Below are 25,730 nucleotides of genomic sequence, written 5' to 3'. Positions count from 1 at the left end.
TTCATTTTTAGAGTGAATTTATCTTAAAATGTGCTATCTTTTTTATCTATCCCTCATCTCAATTAATCACAACTATCTCTTATTTAATTTCTTTTCCTAACCAATTATAATCTTTTCACCATCTCATTTTACATATTTATTAATTCTTGTAAAAAACCTTTAGAAATATAAGTGACGGAGGGAGACTCGCGAGGGAGTAGTGAGTCTCAGTGTCTCACTCTATTCACATGTAGCTAGCAGTCAAAGTAGAAATAGATTTAAGTAATGAAGCTCTCGATCTCATCACAAGCAGACATCCAAGGCAATCTCCATTCTCCAACCCTGAGAATCTCTCTCTGCATGGAGTCTAGCTGCTCCCTCTGTTTTTCTCTTTCAAGATAATGTTGTCTGCTGCTCTCTGAAACTCTGACGTACTAGTACAGTAGTAGCTAGGGAGATAAAAAGATTCCTTCATCCATTTGCTGTAAATTAAGGGGGTGTTTAGATGGGGCTAAAACTTTTTAGCTCATGTCACATCGGATATTTGGACGCTAATTTAGAGTATTAAATATAGACTAATAAAAAAACTAATTTTATAAATGAGAGCTAATCCGCGAGACGATTTTTTTAAGCCTAGTTAATCCATAATTATCAAAAGTTTACTGTAGCATCACATTGTCAAAATCATGGCGTAATTAGACTCAAAAGATTCATCTCGCGAATTAGTCCAAGCTTATGGAATGAATTTTGTAATTAATGTATGTTTAATACTCTAAATTAGTGTCAAACATCCGATATAACAGCACTTAAAATAATCCTGGAAACCAAACAGCCGCTAAGCCATGTGGACTGTGGTTGCAATCAACTAGCCGTACTTTGTCTTTCTTTTTTTTTTTCTCCTTTCTTCCTCTTTCACCTTGCTTACGTTCAAAACTTAGGATTCCTTTGAATCGTAAAAATAAAAAAATAGAAAAAAAACACATGATTCTAATATGAATGAAGTGTAAAACAAAAAATTATAAAACACAGGAAAAACATAATAATAACTGTTTGATTGGACCATAGGAAAAACACATAAATCAGATGAGAGAGATAAACTCAAAGAAAAATTTTCATGAGCTTTGAGCTCTTGCTAAGTTTTCTCCAAAATATCTATAAGATTGTTCATTTCATAGGAATTTCAATGGATTCGATATGATTTGAATCCAAGGCATTCATAAAAATTTTTCCTATAGAATTAAAATTCTCTAAAATTCATATGTTTTGAGATGAATGATCCCCTCGTGTAACATTTTCTCTTAAGTTCCGTGTAAATGGTTATAAAAGATTCAAATATTAAAAATAGAAAGTACGGTAACATCTATCGCTATACCAAAAATCATATTTAAATTCGATCAACACAATAAAAAAATAAAAAAGATTAATTCATATGTGAATAATACCAATACTACCATTTATAGATGGATTTGTTTTATTATTTCTCAAGGCCCCTTTGAGTCGCAGGGTTGAAAATATGGAGGAATAGAAAAAACATAGGATTCTGATAGAAATTGAAGTGTAAAACACAGGATTGCAAAACACAGGAATGATCGTTTGATTGGGGCGCAGGAAAAATACAGAAATTGGATGAGAGAGATGGAATCAAAGAAAATTTTCCAAGAGGTTGAAGCTCTTTTTATATTTCCTCCAAAACCCAAATACATTATGTCATTCCATAGGAATTTCATAGGATTTGGAAAGTTTCAATCCTTTAAATCAAAGGGTCAAATAGAAAAATTTTCTATAGGATTTAAATCCTATTAAATTTCTATATAAATCCTTTGATTCAAATGGGCCTCAATGAGTATAAGTTTTGGTTTGTTTGTGAATCTCATCATTTTTCTATTTTCTTTATAATTATTGGATGGCGTTTGAACAAGGTCACCTCCTCAGGGAGCTTAAAATACTTTCCCGAACTTGTGCATTATATTGCGATGCACTGATTTTTTTTCGTAGCGTTTCCGTAGAAAGCAATTAATGCCCGATGCAAAGCTGCCTTTACAGTTGGTTCTACGAACTTACCAGTAACGATCATCATCTGAAAAGGAAGTTGGAATTAGGTGCTGGACTGGCTGCACAACAACAAACAGTGTAGTAATATATACTGGAGTACATCTATACTAGTGGTGCTCATTTCTTTTTAATTCGCAGGTAAGCAGGCAGGGCATATGTACTTTTGGAATCTCCTATCATGTGCTGCAGCCTCTACAATTATATTATTATATATAAGTAAAATTCATACTCTCTCTATCTTGGAACATGTCTATTTTTTTTCTCTTCCGGCAATTCCGTAACAAGTTCATTTTCAAACCATCATTCTAACAGAGTTTGCGAAAATAAAAAATAAATATATTGAAAGTAGATAAAGTATTAGCATTTAATAAAGTGAGTGTAGTTGCCGTTTAAAACTCAGACTTGGACTGTTTAGAGGGTTTGTGATTTTAGTCTAATAGCGGCATGTCAGTAATAATCACTTCCCAAACCATCGATGAAGTGGGTTTGCATTGGTTTTAAAGTTAGGAACCAAACAAGAGGTGAAGGGGGTGCAAAACAGACATAATCTTGTTGGACAGACGTAGCCATGAAAGTTGGGCTGGAGAAGTTTGGATGGATGGGGGCCAACCAACAGACGAGGATGGGAGATGGGCTGGGCCTGTCCAGCGTAGCGTAGCAACAGGGGGCGGCGTCTCGTCGTCGTCTTCTTCCTCCTCTTCTTCTTCTTTCCTCTCCTGTGATTCTGTGAAGGAATGGTGGTGGTGGAATCAATCAATCAATCGATCGATCAATCAATCGTGCAAGGGAAGAAGGGAATCAAAATCGTTTTCTTTTTGTTTGTTTTTTGAAGGGAGGGGAGGGGGGCGATCGACCAGACCACCATGGTGCGAGCAGCGTCAGGGGCAGATCCACCACCATTCCTCCAAACACGCATGGTGGACATGCCCTCCTCCTCCTCCTCCTCCTCCTCTTCCCTCTCTCAATCTCAATCTCAATCTCACTCCCACTCTCAGGTTCTTCTTCTTCTTAATTCCATCTACTGTTTATTTGCTAATAATAAGTAGTAATTCATTCCTCACTCTCTCAATCCGATTCGCATTCGCATGCAGACTCACAAGGAGAAGGAGAAGGAGAAGGAGAAGGAGGAGGAGCAGGAGGAGGAGAAGCCCTCCCCCTCCCGTAACGCCTCCTCCAAGTACGACTTCGTCAAGGTCAAGGTGTGGCTTGGCGAGAATGCCGATCACTACTACGTCCTCTCCAGGTTCCTCCTCTGCAGGATGCTCACCGTCACCAAGGTCACATCCCCCCCTCCCCTCTTCATGGCTGCTGGGATCTCATCATCCCATGACGGATTCCTCTTCTTTTCAGATTCCTAATCATGTTGCCATTAAGATTGCCCTTGAACTCAAGAAATTGCTTGTCGACAACAGCCTCCTTGATGTGTATCTTCATCTTCCCCTTCTCACTATCTTTTCTTTTTCTTATTATACCAACAATACATTGCACTCACTGCTTACTACCTTTCAAGTTTTAGTTTTCCTTTTATCTATCTACTCCGTATCATTTTGACGCACCATTGTTGCTGTTATTGTTTTGGGACACTCCACTCATCCTCCTTGCCATCTGTATAATATACAATGCTGCTCCTCCTGTTTTTTACAATTATGTGTGTGGATTGCCTCTTGGGTTTACACTAATATAGCTTGGAATCTTGCAGTTCTCAGAGTGACTTAGAGGCTAACCTATTTAAGGTGATTTCTTTTTTACTTTCTTGTTATTATCTCTTCCTGTTCTGTGCATGTCTTTTTCTTTTCCTGTGGCCTCGAGTGCGCGTCTGTGTTTTGGGTGTTAAAGATGCTCGTCAATTTCTAACTCAAAAGGCACTACTTTTGCAGCTCATGGAGAAGCGGGGATACGGCGAGGATTATATTAATCGGTATAAAATGATGACCAGGTATTTGCAACGTGATGTTTGTAACATCACTACGATAATCCTGAACTAATAAAAAATATGCACATAATTTGGTTTGTCCGTGATTCATACTCTTATCTGCGTAACCGCTCCATTTTGCACCATTATGACATTCATGTTATGTTTACCCTCGCAAACTTCTACTTCAGTTGCATTTGGACAGTATGTTTATGCTCTATTTGTCTTGCAGATTCCATCATCAAAGAGTACCACTAGTAGTTTTAGTGTGTGGAACTGCTTGTACGGGAAAATCAACAATTGCTACGCAACTAGCTGGAAGGCTGAATTTACCAAATGTTTTGCAGGTTTATTTTCCTTTTCTGTTGCATTTATCATGTTTTATGTTCCAATATTGTTATAGTTTCTACCTTACCAACGCATTTCCTGATTGTAACATATAGACAGACATGGTGTATGAGTTGCTACGGACATCAACAGAGTAAGTTGTTTCATTTCTTTCGTCTCCATTATCCGTTGCTATATAATCTCTTTGTTTCACTCTTGGCCCCCACCCCCTCTTCTCTCTTTGCAGTGCCCCTCTTACTTCGGTGCCCGTGTGGGCTCGGGATTTTGATTCTCCTGAAGAGCTTATCACAGAGTTCTGCAGAGAATGCAGAGTTGTTCGCAAAGGTATGTGATATCTTGTGGGGATTTTTTTTGTTCACAATAAATTGTTCTCTGCATCGGATATGATTGGATACTGGTTATTCACTGGGTTGTTTTCTGGTTGTCTAAATATTGATTAGGTTTGGCTGGTGATTTGAAGAAGGCCATGAAAGATGGGAAGCCAATTATCATCGAGGTATGATGTCTTGCCTCTTGATCACTCGGTCAACCATGGTCCACGCGTCATATATGCATGACTGACAAATCCCCCAACAACCCCATCAGACCACACTACCTCCTGTACATGTCATTGTGTGACATGGCTATGAAGGTCAGGAGGGGTGTTGGTGCTGCATAGATCCACCGGTAGTACTTATCTGCATTTTGTTAGTGCTGCCTCACAAGTAAGCACAGAACATGTAACCATCAATTTCTTTTAACAGCATGACCCTGTGCATATTTCTATATAGATTATATCTAATATTAACAAATATTTTCATTGCAGGGAATTCATTTGGATCCAAGTATTTATTTGATGGACGAGGAAAAGAGAGATGATAATTCCAAAATGGAGAAGAAGGTAGCTGAATCTGAAAATTCACCAGCAACTGTAAAGAGCAAGACAGAAAAGCAACAAGAAAACGAACTACATGAGAAGAGAATGGATGACAGTCAGGAGTGCATGTCTGAGGAGGGTAGAATAAGTGAAGGGCTATCTTGTGCTAAAAGCCACGTAATTAGCTCTTCTGATCCTGCATGTTCTAAAGAGAAAAATCCCAGAGCTGAAGGTAAGCCAAATGGAAGTAAATTTTAAATCCCAGAGGGGAAAGGTCAGTAAAAACACCACAAGGTTCATGCAGACTAAAGCAAGTTTAATTTGTATTACTATGTAGTATGCACTAGTTGGACAATATAATCTAGGTGCAAGTAGGGAGAATGCCCAATATAAGAAAACAAGTGTGCAAAAGACCCAATCATACACTATTCCAGTATTCCAAATACCTGACTAACCAGGCCGGTTTGTTAGTTCCGATCGCACTGCTGAGGGGAGATCACGCTGCTGTTTTGTAGGTGAAGGACATAAGGATTTGGACCTACAGAAAAACAACGCCACCAAGAAGGACAAACCTGCTGCTAAACCAATAATAGTCCCAATTGTGTTGAGGATGTCTGATTTTGATCACAAGGTCTGTTTTCTCTGTGTCACAAATTTAGATACTTGTCTGCTCTTTTTTTTATTAAATTAAACCTAGTTCCATATTGGGAAAGAGGAGTTCGCATAAGATGCGATAATGATAGGCTCAAGGCAAGTGATTGCCCTGCTTACTGTGGTTGGGTTCATCCCCAGCCAGCCAGCCAACTGTGGCAGGAGGCTCCGATCCCCCAAACTTTGGATTTAATTTGGTCTTTGATGATCAACCAAGAGACATATGCCAGCCTTGATAGTTTATCTGCCAACTAACAAACCAACTAACTGGAGAATCATATTCCTAACCAAGCAATAACCTAGTAGAAACTTGACTAACAACTAAATCATTCCTTGGCATCAATGATGCTGGATGCTGTCTGTTCTGGTTTGTCCTCTCACTCCAATGAATTCGTCCACAACTGTTGAGTTTTAAACCTATCTATTTTTATTTCACATCAGTGCCACCTCTGAAAACTATTGAGTAGAATAAGGGAATGGATGCAGGCTCCCAGTAATCAATACCCGATGTCATGGATGCTTGTTTTTTATATATTCCGCACTTGTCATTTGTTTCATTTGTTTATATTCACTATTCACATTCAGATTGGCTTTGTTGTTTTGTTCAGGCATTGTTAGAGGAATGGATAGCCACCAGGGCTTCCAGGGATAATTGTCTTCCTCAGGTACTCATATAAGTTAGTGCACAATGGTTTCTTGTTTCACGCCAGGAAAAATGCCATTTAATCCGGATGCTTGTAATCTGCACCTGTCATTGAATGATTATAACATCTTGCTCTATGTTAGACAACTTATAAAAAATAGGACCTAACAGTGAAATGCCACATGTGCTGCACATTGTGACTTTTAGTAGTATTGCTGACAGTAAGAATTGATTCATCATTATACAATGGTAAGGACTAATATGTGTACTTCTCTTAGTAATGTACTCAGCTTTGTTAGCTCATTTGAGTAAGATCTGACTTTGTGTTATGTGAACTTCCCATTGTTCAGGATCATCGAAAGCTTATAAACAACCTTAAGCTTATTCAGGACTATCTTTGTTCTTTTGAATCACAGGTGATTTTTCCTTTATTACTGAAAATCATGAATTCTTTTCAAAAAAAAAAAATCTACCTACTACTGCATGCAGTTGCCAACCATGTACTCGTGCAATCATTTTAATGGAGTAAATATGTTCTAGTTCAAAAAATGGTTTGATGTATATTTTTTTCATGTACCCTTCATGTGCTGTTGTTTTCTCCCAGTAAGATGCTGCATTCATTTATCTCGCATTGGATTACCATTTGGGTTCAGTATTTTCTTACCTTTTGTTAAATGTATTCAGGGATTGACCGTTGTTGACATTTCAGCGAACTCATTCCCTCAGACACTAGATTGGCTTCACAGCTATCTTCTTCAGGTACCTGAGAAAAGGGCATATCCTAACGTGCTTTCCAACATAACTTTTTTTTCTTTTACGAATTAGTCAATTGACATGCACAACAATATAACAAAACATTGACCAAATGATAAGTTCTAAACCATTATTTATCTATAACAGGTCTTTTATCAAGCTGTCATATATAATTTACTTAATGAAGCTTCATGTTTTTTTCAAAAAAAAAACTTATAAGCTTGATTTGACAATATATTTATTATTTAGTAGTGAATTGGTCATTGATTTCGGTGTTATTATTTATTACTTGACAGTGCATCGAACGTGGCCTTTTGGCTGCATGTTCAGAAAGTCCCAAGCAAGGTGGGAGCTAACGGATACGGACGAAGCCCGCATTAGTGTTGCTTAAGATATATTGGTTGGTAATCAGGAACGTTGGCAGTGGTAGAGAACTCCATAGTTGGATAAAAGCTTTTTAGAGGTGGATCGGTAAAATGAAAAGAAACTCAAGGCCGGTGAAATAATGCGATCACTCACATAGACATAAGTTTTGTTTTTCCCCGAGCTCCCAGAGATAATAGATACTAGTACTGTAGTACATCTCGCAGAATTGAGACGAGTATGCTCAATTAATTGAGCGAAAAGACGAGTATAAAGAGGTCAATCTCGGGTCATCCAACATATCAACAAACTCGATCAGCACCTTGTCAATCTGTGGTCCACAGCGTATAAAAGGTCGGCTCCACAGCTTGTAACGTGGATTCTGAAACATCATTTTATCATCATCATCATCATCCTAAGTTTTCTCATTTAAGCATCAAAACTAGACAGATAGACACGCCATGCACGTACCTTAATCAGTTCAACCAAAGTCATTTGTAAGCCCCAAGGATGAGGACGTCTCACTACTAGACGTTCCAAGATAACCCTCATTATCTGATCCTGGATAATTTCCTGCATATTCCCATTGCGATGTTTATATATTCTTAACGCAAACAACAGTATAAACAAGAGAATCAATAACTCGAGGAATGAGCTATCTGAAATACCTGGGTAGCTTCTGAAAACAGATGCAGGATGATGAAGTAGAAGCAGTGTGTATGGATATTAGGGTAACGCAGCTGGTTAGCTATTGCATTCAAAACAAGGTACCGGCCCTCTGTGTCCAAGTCTGCCATAAGAGTTCTGAAAATATCCATGTGGGCAGTATGGATTGCTGGACCAGATGCACTAGACTCCGTTTGTTGCTGTTGCAAACCCTGAACATTTATGCATACACAAGGTTAAGGGTAGAATTGCAGACAAAAGGTCAGATAAAATCGAACAAGATAAGATTAAACTCACTTGGATACCGACATAGAGAACAAGCGAATTAATGAGAGGAACATTGTAGCGTGTCCCGGCAACACTAGTTTCATTTTGTGGCAGCAATAACTTTTGCTTCAGATCACTAAGAAACAAAGAGCCTTCTGATTTCTGCACAATACCAATAAGGAGCCACCAAGCATATGAAATGAAGGCTAATTCACACACTACAAAATCACACGTGTAAATTGTATCACCTTGAAGTACTCATCAACCTCAGTCTTCATCAGCTTTGATTTCAGAGCACCCTCAACATCCGACATGATTTGTGGAGCCATTGAAATTTCCGGTAACAGATCAATCTGCTAATAAACAGTAGGCCTAATTAAATAAATATTCTCTAACTGAAGTCCTAGTATCTCAAGCTGGAAGATTTTGTTCAAAAATGATGTCCTCTTACATACTTGCAGGACGAATTTTAGTTTAAAGCAGCCAGTTTTTGATTGGATACAATTCATTTAGATTATTGGATGTTTTTTCTTTTTATGATGTAAATATTCCTTCTTTTTTAATAGAGTAAATTTCACAAAACTACATGTTTTATAGTCCAAGTTGCAGAAAACCACACACACTTTGACACTTGGCATTTAAGTACATATATTTTGGTAGTATAGTTTCACAAAACCATACTATCAATGAACTATCAATGAACGTGGTTGTTCCATCTAGGATGAGGACGTGGCATCCTATTAATTTCGTGCCATGGCTAGTAATATGATGCCACATCCTCGTCCTAGATGAAACAATTACGTCATCTCGCGAGTGAATCCATTCATTGATAGCGTGGTTTTGTGAAACTACACTACCAAAATATATGTACTTAAGTGCTAAGTGTCAAAGTGTACGTGGTTTTCTTCAACTTGGACCACAAAATGTGTAGTTTTGTGAAATTTACTCTTTTTAATATAATTCAACTGTCAGGCAAAGCCCTAAAAGTATTTCAGTCAAAAACAAAAATCTCTAACTAAAGTTAGGAGAATGAAGAAAATATTATTGTAAAAACAAATGGCTACCTTCAAATTAGGACTAGCTGGATCTACCACTCTCATGTCTTGTGGATGAGCATCAAGAATGACATTGCGCATTTGAATGCAACTGGAAGGAATCATGTCACAGAAACTGAAGTGGTAATTGCACAGAAATTCAGGAAAGTCATGCAGTAGTATAAGTAGCACCCTCATAGTTCCTTTGTACATAAGACACATCTATGGAAAAGAAAAAAACATATAAGAACTGGGGCAAAAGAAAAACATATAAGAACTGAAGCGATAATGCTTAGTTTAGAGACAAAAATATTACTGGTTCTCCAAGTTCAACATTTCTCAAATATGGCTCCATGAATTTGAACAGATCAAGAATTAGACGCTGAAAGAAAGGCCACCCTTTTCTCGAATCGCACATCAACAGACTTGGCATGAAAGTTCTGTGACTCACCAACTCAAGCCAAGCAAAGCTATAACAGATAAATATTAATTAGATAAACTAATTCAGTTCAGAGAGTCAGGCAGCAGATATATTCTTTATAAGGCATATCGAAATAATATGCATTCTACAAACCATAAGCCATTCACCCAAAAACGTTTAGTAATTAAAAAAATGCTGTTAGAAATTATCTGCTGAGGAACCCCACATGTTAGCAATGTATAGTGTGAGTTTGTAGCTTGATTTTGCTGTTGTAAGTCAGTTCTAACTCGTGTAGTAACTGAAGTTAGTTGCTCTGTGCTCATTTACATAGAGGTGAAATGCTACTGCAGATAAAATCCCTCCGTTCTTAAATGGATGTCGTCCTAGAACCCATGCAGTCGAACCTCAAAATTTTAAATCTTTAATATAAGACATCAATTTAATATGTGAAATGATATTAATAGATTTTACATAAAAAAACACTATTGTGTAGTTTTATTTTAATATTTTTTATAAGTATAGCATTGAAAAAAATAGTGATTAAACATGTGTATTGGACTGTTGTAGACCGTGTCGATGTCCAAAACATCAAGTAAAAGGAAGCATAGGCAGTAAACCGTTGGTTATGGAGGGGCATAGGTGAAGTGATTCTCACTGGTCAGTAAAAAAGTTATAGTGTGTCGATGCAGTTATCGAGGGTGGGAAAGCCCACCCTGTACATCCAATTCAATGCTATCTCACAAAAAGTATGAGGATATCAGTTCATTGCATATTACTACCTCTGTCCTAAAATATAACTACTTCTCTACATACATCCTCTTATCAACCAGTCACAACCTTCACACATTCAATTTCACCTGTTTTCTTAATACCCGTGTCCAACCCCAAAACTTATATTTTGGGATAGAGGTAGTAGCATCTATATGTGCCTCCACATGGGCACATGGTGTATCACTATATCTCATGGACGGAGACTACAAGGGTGTACAAAGGGTTAATTCAACAAAGCACTTGGAAAAGGAAAATGTTCAGGAGTTGACAGGGTATGGTTCGCTTCTACTGCTAAGGATATGGACAGAATAGTATATGTCACTTTTACATTTAGAAGCTAAACATTTTGTTCAGCACATTGGATTTATAATATATTTTGGTGCACATTGGATTTATAATCCATTTTGGTGCTAAACTGTAAGCATTTGCAAGCATTAGTTACAGGAAACCCGTTAAGGCAGGGTTTGACATAGAATGAGGAAATTGATATGTGGGGTCAAAAGTGTCGAACAGACCTCCAGGAAGGAATTCTCAAGGGTTGCAGTGCATGGAATGCATTTGCAAATGCAATCAAAACCTGTTACACCAAACCAAATTGTTATGTTACTGATTGTACTGCAACTGTACATTGTTAAAAGGAAGTGTACCTGGAAATTAGCACCATCACTATGGAGGTCAGAAGAAATAAGATCATATAGCAAACTTATAAAAAGCCGAAAGTATGGCCGGGGATTGAATGATGCTTTCTTCTCTTCAGAATCTCTCTGAATGATCCTAACTGCCACTAACAAAATCTGGACATGAAAAATCGAAGGGTATTACTTCGGATTGGGGGCTGTGAATACTTGAACATCCGAAGATTACAACTAATATGCACTAGGAAGTAACCTTGGGAAGAAGGCTGCATTTATTTGGTCCTGTTTCAGCAGATGAGTACTGAAGACATAAAAAATCACAGTATCATTTGACATGATTGCAATAACTGTAGGGCATGGCATCAGTAAAATCAAAATGTAACTCTACTAAATTTAATGTTTGTAGCTATCAACAGGAAATTGTTCTTAACAAGAAAATGTGGACACATTCACTACAAGATGAATAATACCTTTGTTTGTGATTTAAAAGACAAAAATCTAACAGCATGCCTGGATTCAATTGTGCATTCGCTTATAGTTTCATAACTAGAAAAGATATTTACATGGCAGTTGCATAACCAAGCCAGCATGTAATAACCCACTGGGTTTCTAAAAAAAATTCAAAGCTATAAGCAATAAGTGTAGAAAGAAATACCTTGAGCACCATAGCTACAAGCTTCGAAAAAGAATCAATTGGGAAATATGAAATTTTGAGTTGTTGTGATGACTTCTGAGACACTCCACCAGTAGCAACAATCTGATTGGGGACTAGAGAGTGTTTAACAGCAAGTTCCTGTTTGACTCGAACATTAAATACTCAAGTATAGAAAACTGAAGAACAAATCTAGTACAATTACAAGCTAGAATCATCACGGTGAAAATATGGAAGAAGCGCTCAGTAATATCATCTCCCATCAACACGCCAATCTGTTGCAGATGCATAACAAAACGGCCATATGCCACATCAGCAGAACTTGGATGATCACATGTATGGCACCAGTCATTAAATAGGCGCATAACCTATCAACCAACGTAACACATCAAAATTTTGCAATATACATAATTAAGAGAAAAATATGTCATCTAAAGTATAAACTGTATACAAATCATTTACAGAAAATCTGAATGCACCAGATTTCGTATTATATAGCAGCAACAGTATCATCTACTCCCTCCGTTTTTTAATAGATGACGCCGTTGACTTTTTCTCAAATGTTTGACCATTCGTCTTAAATAAAAATTTTATGCAAATGTATAAGATACAAATCACACTTAAAATACTATGAGTGATAAAACAACTCATAACAAAATAAATTATAATTACGTAAATTTTTTAAATAAGACGAATGGTCAAACATGTGAGAAAAAATCAACGGCGTCATCTATTAAAAAACGGAGGTAGTATGATTTATCAAGATTCAAGATATATGTTTGCTCCAAAAGTATGTTTAGCAAGGCAGAAAAGTTTAGCTGTGAAGTTGACAAGAAAAGTTTGGCTGTGACCATAGTTCCACCCACATGAAAATTGTTCTCTGGAGGAAAAGTTGATGTAACACCACTGGGTCCACCATGTAGAGCAGAAGAGTCACAGAGACCAACTTGAGCAGGACAAACACTACAGGAGGCATTACAGATTTATCAATCCAGTGCTGACAACTTCTACATAAGGCATACATAAGGAACTAGGAAGCCAAAGCCTGTGTACCTCGAAGGTTCTGCGATCAATTCCTCAGACAACAGTTCTGTCAATTTATATATAAATGGCGCAGTTTGAGCAGCAGTACAATCACTGGAGGTCGCTGATGCTGAATTTGGACTGTATGCTCGAGGTACAATAAAATTGCTTGAGCAAGTAGCTTTACCAGACTGACCAAAACATGAAGCGTCAACATGTTGGCTATGGCTCTGCCATACATGAACATAGTCCTGACATCAACAAAGCAAAGTACAGATACTCATGTGTACAGCATGGAAATATCACATGTTAATCTCAATTAAGGAATTTATGGTTTGCTGCTACACCTCGTACACTTGTTGGGCAACAGATAGATGCTCATGTTTAGGATGCAGTGCTTCAGGTTCATGTGCAAATCGACCCTGAGCATGGGTAAAAGCATCACAGTATGCAGAGCCAGCTGCCTCCCTTTGTTTCTTTTGTAGTGGAAAAGACTCTGTTATTTCTTCGTCAATCATTTCAATAGCCTGACAACATTATGTCATGTCATGAAGCCACAACAAGAAACTCAAATGCATCGCCATTGCAATGGAAACATATTGCTTGGCTGTAATGCTTAAGGGCTTGTGCCCAATCTTAATTGCAAAAGGAAAGGTCAGAGGTAAGTAGGTAACATAATGTTAAGCATAACATTCCTGTAGCTTATCATAAAGTCATTGTAACATGTGCTGCTTAGAAGCACCTATAAAACAAAAAACTTGATTGGTGGGGGAAGGACCGCCCCCACAGCTTTTTATTGAGAAGAAAAAGCCTCAACCAAAACAGCCGAGAAAGGCCATGAACCCAGCTTTTGAGGACCCACCCCCTATGGATCAGTCCTTAACCAGTGATTTTGAGGACCCTGCCCCCTACACGTGTTTTTACGAGGAGCCAAAAAGTGACCTTTTTTAACCAGGCCTGAAATTCGAGAGCTCCTTTAAAAAAAGAACAGAAAAGAAATGTGCTTCTGTGGGGAGTTAACCCATGACCTACAGGTGCTACTTAAGCACTGTAACCGCTAGGCTACAGTCCCTTTCACTTAGAAGCACCTATAGAAGATCCTGTTCTATTATATAACTTATGGTAATGTATCAAACTTTTAAGAAGTTATTTTTTTCCAAACTCGCTTGAAAGGTATAGACCCCAATATAACATATATATATCATCATAGTGGAAACAGTATGTGTTGCTGAGTAGCACTTTGTAAGAAGTCATGGAGATACCTTGCACATTGCAACAGACTTAATAATTCTGCAGCCAAGATCCAGGTTATCATTGATTAGAACATCGATTAGTTGCTTGATAGTTTTGTTGTTACTAGTGAGCGTCTGAATCTGACTTTGAAGATGATCTGTTAGTGCAACACAAAGAGGTTCCTACAAAAGAGAAAAATATATAATATGATTATAAAAAATAGAATGAAATTACTCCCTCCATTTCAGGTTATAAGACGTTTTGACTTTGGTCAAACTGTTTCAAGTTTGACTAAGTTTATTATAGACAAATATAGTAATATTTATAATACTAAATTAGTTTCATCAAATCAATAATTGAATATATTTTCATAATAAATTTGTCTTGGGTTGAAAATGTTACTACTTTTTTCTACAAACTTGGTCAAACTTAAAGTAGTTTGACTTTGACTAAAGTCAAAACGTCTTATAACCTGAAACGGAGGAAGTAACAAAATCAAAGTATCAAACTACAGAAGAAACAGCAATAGTGCACAGAGGAACAAGTTTTAGAGGCATTAAGCAGCACCTTGCAATTAGCATAGGCTAGATTTCCAGCTATTGTCCTGGCTATTGAATGTACAGAAGATTTTATGGTATTGTTATCTGACTCCAGTGCATAATCCTTGACAAAGTAAAAGTATCAGCAGGATATCAACAGCTCCATTAATAACAACAATTCTTTCTTAACACATGTCAGAAATGTAACCTTCAGAATAAGTTTTTTTGTATTTTGGATTGCTGTGCCCACACTTTTTTCAACAACAGGGCACAATATCTCTTTAATAGCCTTGTCCAAAGCTGTGTCCATGATTCTGTAATAGATCAGGATTTATCAGCTCTTCAGCAAAATGAATGCAGACAACAAAGGCATCTAACTTGTAGAAATATTAAACGTACTTGCTGTATTGCAATTGTCGACCAAGAGAGCCAAGTTTCGAACTTATTTTGCAGCGTATCTCATCATGTGGTATCAATTTCACAAGCTAGAGCAACAAAAGACAATCAGATAAAACGAATCTAGCTAACAACATAAGGTACATGGAAATTTATTGGGCCCAATTTGGTATTTCATAGGAATGTCATGAGAAACAGTTCAATTCCCATTGGAATCAGAAAATTCCTGTGTTTCAAACAGCGGCTTACAATAGAAGTGAAGCAAACCTGAGTAAGAGAAAATGGAGATTGTGATGCCAATGCTGTTTCTGATGGTGAAACCTGGGTCAAAGTATGCGAGGAAACATGCTTAGGCATCATGAAAGCAACATTGTCATCTTCTACCATGCTATTTGAAGGAAGATGAGGAGTTGCATACTGCAAACATAAAAAGTAACCAAATTAAATGTATGCCGTAATAATTAATAAGCTAAACTCAAAGCCAGCCTGATTTAGTACATTTGGAAGGCTCACAGCATGGGAAGTGCTACTGATAACTGACTGCAGTTCCACATGGTTTGTTGAGCGACTGATGCCCGAAGAGATTTGGGTTTGAGATGCAGCAACATCTTTGTTTGAAAAATCTGGATTTCCCTCAACTTCACATACTCTATCCTTAAGGAGGGAAGTTGGGTTTACATCTTTCAGATCCACATCAAGGTTCTTAAACAGAACCTGAAATCCAAAATAATGACAGTTAGCTAATATTGTTAATAAACAATACCTACCTAATTAGTCCCAAGGAAAAAGGATGCACACAACCTCAATCTCAAATTTTAGATTCATCTTGAGGTTTGGTAGATTATAGATCTCAGCAAGCAGACTAAGAATCCCCATTGTCCAGGGATTTGGAGGACGGTATGCTATACTTGACCGGCAAGGTTCAAGAATCTGCAGTGCAATTACTGGTTATGATAATAAGCATGCCTGAGTAACATGTTCTATAGAGACGAGAACAATCCAAACCTTTGAAGTGAATGGAATGACTGCTATCATCAGTCCTTTCTCATATGCCTGAAAACAGATCAAAAGACAAGATTGTCTGATTGGAAAGCAAATACTTGCATAATGCTGCATAATTTTTGTAATTGTGTTGCACATACTATCATATCTTTTGTGTACGTGTACCTCTAATACCTAATTCACTTCAATCGATGGCACTAAAACATCTTCAGATAGAATTCAATTGGATGCTTGCACTTAATACTCCACATGGCTTTCATAAATGACGCACACATGGTGAAATTGAACTAGGCAGCACCGCAGCAGCATGCAGCAGTATGCACGCATGCACTTGCTTCATGCCACAAATGCATTAAGTACAGAGGTAAGCCACAATGATGTTAAGTTGTTAGCGCAGGGTATCATGTATAGTAATTAATCAGTGCATTCTTAATCCTCACTGAATTATGTACTGGACCTCGAAATATCAATAGAGGGAGTACCAATTGGCATAGAATAATTCCAATTCATGCAACACAAAATACTGATGAATTGCAAACTTAACTTTATAAGTAATTTATAAATCCAAACTAAGTCGTCCACAGCATGTAGAAGGAGAATTTCATAGCTCCAGCACATAATTCAGTGAGGATTAAGAACATTAATATTTGATGAAGTTCTTACTCTGGGAAGGATTGGCAAAAAAATTGGACAAATAAAAAATATAACATCATATAAATAAATTTACAGATTCTACTAGAAAAGTAGTACCTCTACAATAAGAACTTTTGGGTCAATTTCCTTAGCTAGTAATGCCTGGTTCCTCCCGATGGTGAATTTTCCTAGCCAGCTTCCCAGATTTTTTAGCAAGGAGCGTTCCTCAGAACTAGATTTGATAAGATCCGATCTTAACAATATCTGAAATAAATATGAACTGTAAGTATCGACAGAGCTGTTACCACAAGACCAAAAGAGATATAGATTACGAGTTAACAACTCAACCCAACCTTGCAGTTCTCATATGTAGCCTTCAGTACTTCTTTGTTTAAGAATCTTGAGTTCACTTTGACAAAGAACTTCAAATACAAGTCATGAAATTTTGGTTCAATGCTTGCCCTGCCAAGATAAACATATAATTATAATTCGATATATTCACAAAAATCACAAAAATAGAAAGGGAGAAATATTAATACGGTACCTTTTCATGACCATGGATTGTGCAAACCAAGGATAATAACATTCTGGGAGTACCTCAATACATTCTTTTGCCTTAGCCTCCATATTTGAGATTGATATATTATTAATCATAAACATGATCTTGTCCTGAACTTCAGATGGAGGAGACTAGGTGAAGAAAAAAGAATCAATCAGTGAGCCCAAGTTATGTTTCCTCCTACAGGGGCATATGCTATGGGAAAAAAGTTCATTTAAAAAAAACAACCTCAATGGATGTGTATCTTTGCTCTGCTGCTGCTACAAGTGTCCCAATATTTAAAGGAGTTCCAAATCCTGTAGAATTGGAAGGCTGTCGAGGCAACCCTATAAAAGATGTGGTCAACCATATAAATATTTTTCTCTCGAAAAAACATATAAATATTTAAGAACAAGCTCTACAGAAGTAAAAATAAATGAGTCGCCACTGTTCCCAGGATGTTAAGCTATCAAGTCACCTGAGCAGGAACTTTGAGGATGTGAAAAAACAGTAGCATGCATAGTAGATGGCACACTGGACAATTGATGAGGGGAAGGTAATGAAGATGGTTGATCAGAAGCCTGCATAAATCCAACATGTCACTTGCAATGAAATATGAAACCCAGTCAAGGCATTCAAGTAAAAGGGCATGTCAGTGACAACATATCAAATCAGTATGCATATTACGCAATTTTTTCATCCCAACAAAGGTTTAAGCACAAGTCACTGGGAATGTGGAACTATGCCGTGTTCCTCATCCTAGGAATGTTGTTCCCGTCCCAGGAACGCGAGAACAATCTTGTCCCTGCTTTAAAACCTTAAAAAAGTAACGTCCCGTGATCAGTGGCGAAGCCAGGATTTAGCAATTAGGGGTGCCAGCCACGAGACCAATCTATTAGTAAGAACTCACCGATGGCTCGGTGAATGGTGGTGTGGATGTGTGATTGATGTCATATCATGGAAATCAGCTGCAAGAGCAAAGAACGAGGACCCGTAGACCACAACTAGCCTCGGCCTCGCCCATTCACCCCTCTTATATTTATCAGATATATACGATTTACAGTTCACATTAATATATACATAAATTTAATTGCTCATATGGTTTTGAAATATTTCAACATATTCTATTGTTTATATATGTTTGTGTGCACGCTAATATAATGTAGTATAGTATAAAAGGCACCATTTGAAAAATAAAATGGATCATTAAATAGCACCACTTTAAAATTGAGTCATTCCATATATGGATGACACAACCTCGTGCCCATTCATCCTTCTAACTGGTGAGAGTTACAATTGGCTCATTGCTTACAATTAACCAAGTTAGCTACACTCAATTGCCAAACTAATTTGCTGATTACATGGGATGGAGGGAGGGGGGATGGGGGTTGTTTGCCAATGGGGGTTGCCAGGTCCACTCCGGGACCCCCGGTGGCTTCGCCACTGCCCGTGATCCCATTCCAAGACCCATCGATCCAGGAACTTTGGTAACATAACACAGCATTTTAAGAAACATTCCATTTCCATTCGTTAGTTCCAAACTAAAGCTCTCCCCATGATTTCTTCATTCTTAGAAACAAGTTCCAAATTAAAGTTCTCATTCTTAGATGCATGCCATTGTAGCATCTTCGCAAGAATAGCGCAAAAGACTGCACTAACCTTGTCGAACGGCTCAGTTAAGAGTAAATAAATTTATGCTCCAACTGGCAAATGCACTTGCATTTTACCTTTGGTAAAAGATATTGAAGGCTAGTAAGATTTTGGTGACAAGTTAGTTACCTCTATTGGTTCAATCGGTGCCAAACCAGTGACATGCTGCTCAGAAGAGACTGAGATGTTAACGCTGAGCTCATTCTGGCTCGATGAGATCCTAGCAAGGGCTCTCTCAATTGCTGAGACCATTTCAGTGTGTGCCCCACAAAGATGGGAAATCTGCAATATATGATTGCAGTAGTCTGGCCACTCTATAAGACGGTCCATAAACTGTTCCAATGCTGTTGTGCCAAACATAAACATCTGCACCCGAAAGCAATATCAGCATTACATATTTTGAAGAACAGACAAAACAAATGGAGATGCCAAGAGAAAAAGAGAATATAGTCCACCTTTGAATCAACAGATTTGTGCAAGGCATCAAGAACAGCATGTAGAGCAATTCCGAGCTCAAGGTGGGTCACAAGTCGATGCTTAATAAGAGATCCTATTGCAAAAATGAAACTGTGTTAATGGAACAAGACAATGGAGCACATGATGACTATCACACTTCATTAGAAAATTTCATGTCAGGAATCAAGTACTACATTTCAAACATAAACAATTATATTCCTAATTCAAATTGGTGCTGCAGAAATGGGTACAGTGTGAATCTTTATTGTATGTAATATTATGGGAAACTGAACGCATATGTGTAAGGAAATAAGACCAAAAAAAGATGCTGTGTATCGGCATGTAAGTCACAGAATTGTCTTTGTCAACTCCTAAAAACATGTTGCAAACATGCCAGTTACAGATAGAACAAAAATGGATTGTACAAAAGCATCAGTGTACTGTAATTACTATTTGTATTACATGGATGGAAAGTAAGATAGCTCTTGATGGAAGCATATATATATTTCTCTTTATAGGAACTAGAGAACATGTGCGTGTCATAGTTCTAACCCGATCAAAATACTGAAAATAAACACAGATTGCTAAGCAATAATAAGCAGAAAAACAGATTGTGCGCACAGAGTTTCATTACATATAACTGTGATCTAAAGAGAAAATACCTCAGGTTGTGGTCATATACTATGTATAGCTTATGGTGTAGTTAAGGAGAGATACACTTACCAAACAAAAGAGCTGACAGTTTAAGCTGCTTATCAGGATACTTCGGGAGGAACTTGTATTCTTCAAACATATTTGATATCATACACTTAAAAATCAATTGCTCCCTGGTCATCCATGAAACTAGGTAGTCAATTGTCAGCAGCTGAGACAGTAAAACGCAGAGAATACTAGGAAGGCCCCTTCTATGGTCAGTACTCAAAACAGTAAATGTTGTGTGTTGTGTTGTCTGCCCTTAGTGAAAGAACGGTGTTCTCACACTTGGGTCAGCTATAATCTAGCATGTGGAATTTTTCATACTATATAAATATCAGTTAATACAACCATCATTGTAACCCTTCCAAATAATTTTTCAGTGTGTTGACATGATTGCATGAACCACATATTAAGTCAGAAGGGCTACAGATTATGGATCATTGGCTATTCCAACTGAGCTCAGAAATGCACCTTTTTTCTGGAGAATTTTTGAAGCGAGATAGCATCTGTACAATTGCAGCAATGCTTATCTGTCCAGAAAACATCTGGTGAAAATAAGCATCTGCCTCTATTTCAACATTATCTGAAGTAGGGATCCCCCTTACAACAGAATCATGATTTCTCAACTCATAAGAAATATATGATTTTCTTAGTTCATCCAATTTTTGATTGGACAAGAGATGCCCTGACTGATACTGAAGAATCTGCAATTGTGCATCACAGGTGCCCATAATGACAACCCCCAAAATGCCAATGATCAATTACAAAAGTATAAGAATAAAAGAATAGGTCGAACCTTTATAAAGTGAGGACAATACTCCCGATATATATTCATAACAACAGCTTGAGATTCTTGAATTGTACCTTCTAGAGCACAAGATGCATTGCTCATAGTTTCTTTCAAGAAACTAACACAATCCTGGGAGTAATAGGGAAGCTAGAGCTTAGAGATGGCAAATGAAAACAGAATTGAGCAATACAACACATGGAATAACATAAACTTGTATAAATAAGATGAAGTGATATAGGAGCATAGTAATGCATATTACCTGAAGAAAATCGTCTTTGCAGACACGTAACTTTGCAATCAACCATTTCTCAAGATGGCTATGGTCTATCCTAGAGGCAGCAACAGCCAGTTTAATGCTGAATGCATAAGGGGTAGAATCAAGCACAGCAGATAGGATCTGTTTCAACCAGAAAAAGTAACTGAATGAAACAAATGAAAAATGGCAAAACCGAGAAGACATTACAACATTAGGAGAATAAATTTGAACACTGTGTATTTGTTGGGTCCATATGTTGATCCGAATTGTTGGAGGACAAACTTGCTGACTAGTGATCGACATGACAACATATTGCAACCGCTGGCTGGCTGCCTACCTGTTACTGTCAACACTACTTGTCTGCTATCACTAACACTCAATCACGGATAGATATGAGTGAAAAAGAGAGATGGTCCAAAGAGAAAGTGAGGAGATGGAAGACTACTAGAAGGTCAAAGGCAGCCCTATCGAAGTGGGAAGAACACCCGCTTCTTCAGTTTATGTTGCCTGCATGGCTGCATTGTTACAGTCCCTATGGCCTCCAATCGAGAAGAGGAAAAGGAAGAGGAGCTCAGTATTAAGGTGGTGGCCACAGGTTTGGGTTTAGGATTGCATAATTGCAATTGGGCCCTGGTACAACCCACATGGAGCCGTCTCCACCAATCACTGGCATAGACCTTGTCCTGGTCCCTGTTCATTCTTTTTTCACTATCATTGTGTTTTTCTCAAGTGAATTCTGCCAATGTCAAGACTTCTCCTCACACAGTCTTCTGTCCACTTCAATAACTCTTCCTACCTCTTCCCTTCACTACTACAACTCTACCTCCTCTTCCCTCCTGTGTTGTCTCCTGATCCTTGGGCTACCAGCAGCAGTTGCATGGTACCAGCATAGCCTCGCCAAGTCACCATACCAGCAGCCACTAGTTAGTCAACTTGTCAGAGTTAGTCCACAAGGATGTTACAACTTACAGGCTAGTCAGCTTTTGCTCGACACTGCCAAGCCAGCCAGTGTTAGTCGGCGACATTGGTGTCAAAAACCAAACAGTCTATACTAGAAGTATACGTGATAAATTTTTGCAAACAGCCAGTATTATTGGTCAATATCTCCAGGAAAACTTGTTATTTATTATTCTATGCGGTTGTGAAGAGAAAACAAAATAAAGGAGATACTAAAGAAGCTATAATGACATTGTTTAGTTGTGGCAACCGATAATGTAAATAACCATATATGTACAGACCTTCAGGTCTCGACACACATCAACAATCCTCAGAAGACAATCTGGATCAGAATGAGCATCAACAAATCCTCGAAGAGTGAGGGATGGGTTAATCTGCCAGAGATAGTTCACCACATTGCTTTTTGTAGCATCCTTCAGTATGGCAGGAAATACACGAGACTGCACTTCATATTGGAGGAGATTATACGCAGTCTGCACAGCATAGGGGAAAAAGCTTCACAACAGAAAAAAGGTAATGAAACTGAACATAGATTATTAATGGGGTATAAAGTCATACATTAACGTGTCCAAGACCAACAATTAAGAGTTCAGGACAATGTTGTAGAGGATACTCCAGCATTGATTGTACTGACACGGTGTGTCCAACTTCAGCAAGTTGGCATAAAACCACCATAAGGTCAAGGCAGAACCAAGCATGATTGTCTTGAATAGGACAGGCCAAGTCCGGAAATGCCTAAAGAAACCACAAATGTTAAGATGTATGAACGAACTGTGCTGTTGGAGACAGACGGACAGTTTTATCATGAGTGATGTTGTGTATCTTCATAAGTACCAGCTTCCTCGAACAATGCGAAAATGTAAATGTATCAGTAGGAACGGAAACTGCATGCTTTAAGAATGAAATTTGACCCTCTGTATTCGTCCACAATGACCCACAAACAGCATGAAGTGGAAAAGGCTCCTGCATAATTCAATCGTTATGTCAGACAAGCAACTTTAACTCCAGAAATATAGCCTCTGTACAAATACCTTGCAAGGATGGGCATATATAGACATCAGCAAACAAAAGGCTGCTTCATCAGGAACATTGAAACCCTCATGATCAAGATTTTCCATTACATGCACCCAGTTAGTGCTAGGGGCCTGCATCAGGAAGAAGAACCAAACTAAGTGCAAAGCATTTTTTTTTAAAAAAAAAGAAAGAAAAAGAAGAAACATGAAGCAATGAAAAATCATGAGGTCAATAGCTCACAAGTTCATTGATCGAATCCACAAGAACGTCAGTGTTCCATGTAGTCAATTGAGGTGAATCATTCATGTTGCTAATAGCCGATACAAACATAGCATATGTATTGTGGGCCTCCACAAGGACATTATGAGTGCCAATAACTGCCCCAACCAACTTTGATACTGCTACATCATCAAGAGGCTCGAATATGGAAAGAATTTCCTTACAATGAGTGGTATCAACTGTGCATCCATAACCCAACTCAGTTACGATGTCTGCCATGGTAATTTCTTTCTCAATTTCAGACAGAAGCAACTCAGAATCGTAATCCATGCTGCCAAAGCACATGTCCAGATGCCTGCGTGATACATAAAATTTAGGGGGGCAGATGCACGTGAACAAACAAACCTTTGGAAACCAAAGCATAGAAATTTGGGCTAGTTAACAACGGAATACCTTGACTGAATATCGCACTTGTTAAATGGGGTAGGAGCAAAAAACGGTGTCTCTTTGGTTTTGAATAGAGATATAATGGTATTAAAAGTATCCATATGCTTTGACAGCCCATCAGTCTGGTGAAGAAAGATGACAATGTCGTGAATTTGGTCATTTGATGGCGATTGAAGAAGATTTAAACACAACCCCTCAATTTGAGCAATTGAAAACTGTTGCCCTGGAAAGGAAAAGAAAGGAGATTGGCGGGTTAACATCTAAAATTAGGGAGAAGCAAGTCCAACGCAAACTCTGTGTTTACCTTTGAGCTTGAGGCCTGAATCCTCAGAATCTGACAGGGCAAGTCCAATGCCAACTCTCTCAGCTGGTGAGAGTTCCAGGACATTTGATAAGGTTTTGAGGAAGCCATCGCCATGGGTGGCAGGCATCGGTCCAAGAGCCTCACAAAAACAGGTGGTGAAGTATGTTTTATCCATACAGTATCTGAAAACGGCAGATAAAAGATCATGTTTAGATTTGTCCAGCTGGTGAGGTTTGAGGAGCACTTGATCCAAACAAACTTGGAGAAGCAAAATGCATCCATCCAGACCGGAGTCGACTAACTGAGAAAGATGGAACAGAGAAAATACATTAGAAAGATTCTAGTGGCAAACAGATGAACAGTTTATTTACTCATTCATTCATATACAAAAGCAAGGTTATAAGGCAATATATATATTATTTAAACATGAAAGTCATGATGATCATGAGAAACGCACAAATTGGCACGGGGAAATAATGTGGGATATGATGAATCTCTGAACAGCCGCCATAATAACAAGGCAAATACTTCATCCAATAATCAATCTACTATCGTTAGGAAGGTAAGGCTAAAGAATGCATGTAGTTGATTGGATGAGACAGGATTAAACTAAACAAGCCCTGGGACTGGAAGGGAGAAGAATTGATCGCGTGCCCTAAACCTCCTCCTCCTCCTCCTCCAAGGAAGGAATAGCATGGATTACAAGGGTAGCGAGAGCGGAAAAAAGAGGAATCGAATGTGGGTGGTTACATTTGGAGATGAGCCTCCGGATGAAGGAAGGAAGGAGCGGAACGTGTATCGCGGTACCTGGCAGAGGCGGCGGCGAACGGAATCGAGGTTAGAATCGGCGGCGGCTTGGAGCAGGAGGAGGCGCACCTCCGTCGCGGAGATTTCGGAGATCATCTCGCCGGAGCCGGCCGTCGGCGAGAGGCGGAGTTACTGCTGCCACTGCGATTCGATTGGATTTTTTTTTTGGAGGAAACTTAAAGCCCTAACTTAAACCCATCTCCCTCTCCCTCCCTCTAATCTAATCTCACAACAAAACAACAACCGAGAGATTTTGTGGGCCAGCGGGCATTGGTTGGGAAACTTTTTTTTCTTTTTTTAAAGAAATGCCACCTAACCACGATTATTATTATTATTATTTACTCACTTTGTCCATATAATAGTAAGTTTTAGGGTTGGACACGATTATTAACAAAGTAGTTAGAAGTGAGTGGTGGAGGGTTGTGATTAAGTTGTAGGGTTGGACACGGTTATAATAAGAAAGTAGGTAGTCCCTCCGTCCCATAATAAGCGTAGCTGTGGGTTTCAGTGCCCAACTTCCAACTTTGACCATCGTCTTATTTTAAATATTTTTTTATTAGTATTTTGTTTGTTATTAGATGATGAAATATGAACAGTACTTTATGTGTGACTTAACTTTTAAAGTATTTTCATAAATTTTATAAATAAAACGGACGGTCAAAAGTTAGACATGGAAACTTATGGTTGCAATTATAATGGGATAGATGAAATAGAAGTGAGTGGTGAAGGGTTGTGATTGGATGAGTAGTAGAGTTAGGTGGGAAAAG

General features: G+C 38.2%; 2 protein-coding genes across 6 annotated transcripts; one reads left to right on the top strand and one right to left on the bottom strand.

Annotated features, from left to right (window-relative positions):
• Window positions 1-2,759: 2,759 nt before the first annotated feature.
• Window positions 2,760-7,985, top strand: LOC4331297 (P-loop NTPase domain-containing protein LPA1 homolog 1). 2 transcript variants are annotated; one of them, XM_026024037.2, is made up of 15 exons: window positions 2,760-2,948; window positions 3,123-3,308; window positions 3,382-3,455; window positions 3,731-3,764; window positions 3,909-3,967; window positions 4,176-4,290; window positions 4,387-4,424; window positions 4,518-4,615; window positions 4,732-4,787; window positions 5,097-5,379; window positions 5,663-5,778; window positions 6,407-6,463; window positions 6,792-6,857; window positions 7,126-7,200; window positions 7,491-7,985. In XM_026024037.2, exons 1-15 carry the CDS (start codon window positions 2,895-2,897, stop codon window positions 7,548-7,550), a joined length of 1,371 nt encoding a protein of 456 aa, XP_025879822.1. In that variant the 5' UTR covers window positions 2,760-2,894; the 3' UTR covers window positions 7,551-7,985. The 2 variants fall into 2 exon arrangements, with proteins under 2 accessions (XP_025879822.1, XP_015632086.1); XM_015776600.3 differs by having other exon boundaries at window positions 2,760-3,026.
• On the bottom strand, window positions 7,693-25,185 carry LOC4331296 (uncharacterized). 4 transcript variants are annotated; one of them, XM_015776596.3, is made up of 42 exons: window positions 24,964-25,185; window positions 24,157-24,457; window positions 23,859-24,075; window positions 23,427-23,760; window positions 23,204-23,317; window positions 23,007-23,135; window positions 22,731-22,907; window positions 22,454-22,645; window positions 21,219-21,356; window positions 20,966-21,088; window positions 20,641-20,873; window positions 20,197-20,300; window positions 19,473-19,567; window positions 19,147-19,383; window positions 17,846-17,948; window positions 17,617-17,714; window positions 17,374-17,519; window positions 17,183-17,291; window positions 16,947-17,093; window positions 16,200-16,247; window positions 15,996-16,124; window positions 15,693-15,908; window positions 15,462-15,611; window positions 15,198-15,283; window positions 15,007-15,112; window positions 14,827-14,922; window positions 14,289-14,441; window positions 13,374-13,553; window positions 13,057-13,277; window positions 12,870-12,966; window positions 12,225-12,371; window positions 12,007-12,144; window positions 11,605-11,652; window positions 11,364-11,510; window positions 11,232-11,293; window positions 9,841-9,994; window positions 9,555-9,746; window positions 8,739-8,846; window positions 8,521-8,652; window positions 8,226-8,435; window positions 8,029-8,130; window positions 7,693-7,939 (listed from the first exon to the last, which is right to left on the bottom strand). In XM_015776596.3, the coding sequence occupies exons 1-42, from the start codon at window positions 25,057-25,059 to the stop codon at window positions 7,802-7,804; spliced, it is 6,153 nt and encodes a 2,050-aa protein (XP_015632082.1). In that variant the 5' UTR covers window positions 25,060-25,185; the 3' UTR covers window positions 7,693-7,801. The 4 variants fall into 4 exon arrangements, with proteins under 4 accessions (XP_015632082.1, XP_015632083.1, XP_015632084.1 ...); XM_015776597.3 differs by having other exon boundaries at window positions 8,739-8,843; XM_015776598.3 differs by having other exon boundaries at window positions 15,708-15,908.
• Between the last annotated feature and the right edge of the window lie 545 nt (window positions 25,186-25,730).

The sequence above is a fragment of the Oryza sativa genome, chromosome 3 (assembly GCF_034140825.1).
Source record: "Oryza sativa Japonica Group chromosome 3, ASM3414082v1".
Taxonomy (NCBI): Eukaryota; Viridiplantae; Streptophyta; class Magnoliopsida; order Poales; family Poaceae; genus Oryza; species Oryza sativa.
The sequence above is the reverse complement of the archived record's forward strand: the minus strand, read 5'-3'. Positions and strand labels throughout refer to the sequence as shown.

Excerpts from the sequence above, each read along its gene's own strand:
- LOC4331297 (XM_015776600.3), top strand. The coding sequence starts at position 2,895 with ATGGTGCGAGCAGCGTCAGGGGCAGATCCACCACCATTCCTCCAAACA. Across the intron at positions 3,765-3,908 it reads TAGAGGCTAACCTATTTAAG|CTCATGGAGAAGCGGGGATA; the intron begins GTGATTTCTTTT and ends CTACTTTTGCAG. Across the intron at positions 4,788-5,096 it reads GGAAGCCAATTATCATCGAG|GGAATTCATTTGGATCCAAG; the intron begins GTATGATGTCTT and ends TTTTCATTGCAG.
- LOC4331296 (XM_015776596.3), bottom strand. The coding sequence starts at position 25,059 with ATGATCTCCGAAATCTCCGCGACGGAGGTGCGCCTCCTCCTGCTCCAA. Across the intron at positions 20,301-20,640 it reads AAAAATTCTCCAGAAAAAAG|GGAGCAATTGATTTTTAAGT; the intron begins GTGCATTTCTGA and ends ATGGATGACCAG. Across the intron at positions 9,747-9,840 it reads ATGTTGAACTTGGAGAACCA|ATGTGTCTTATGTACAAAGG; the intron begins GTAATATTTTTG and ends TCTTTTCCATAG.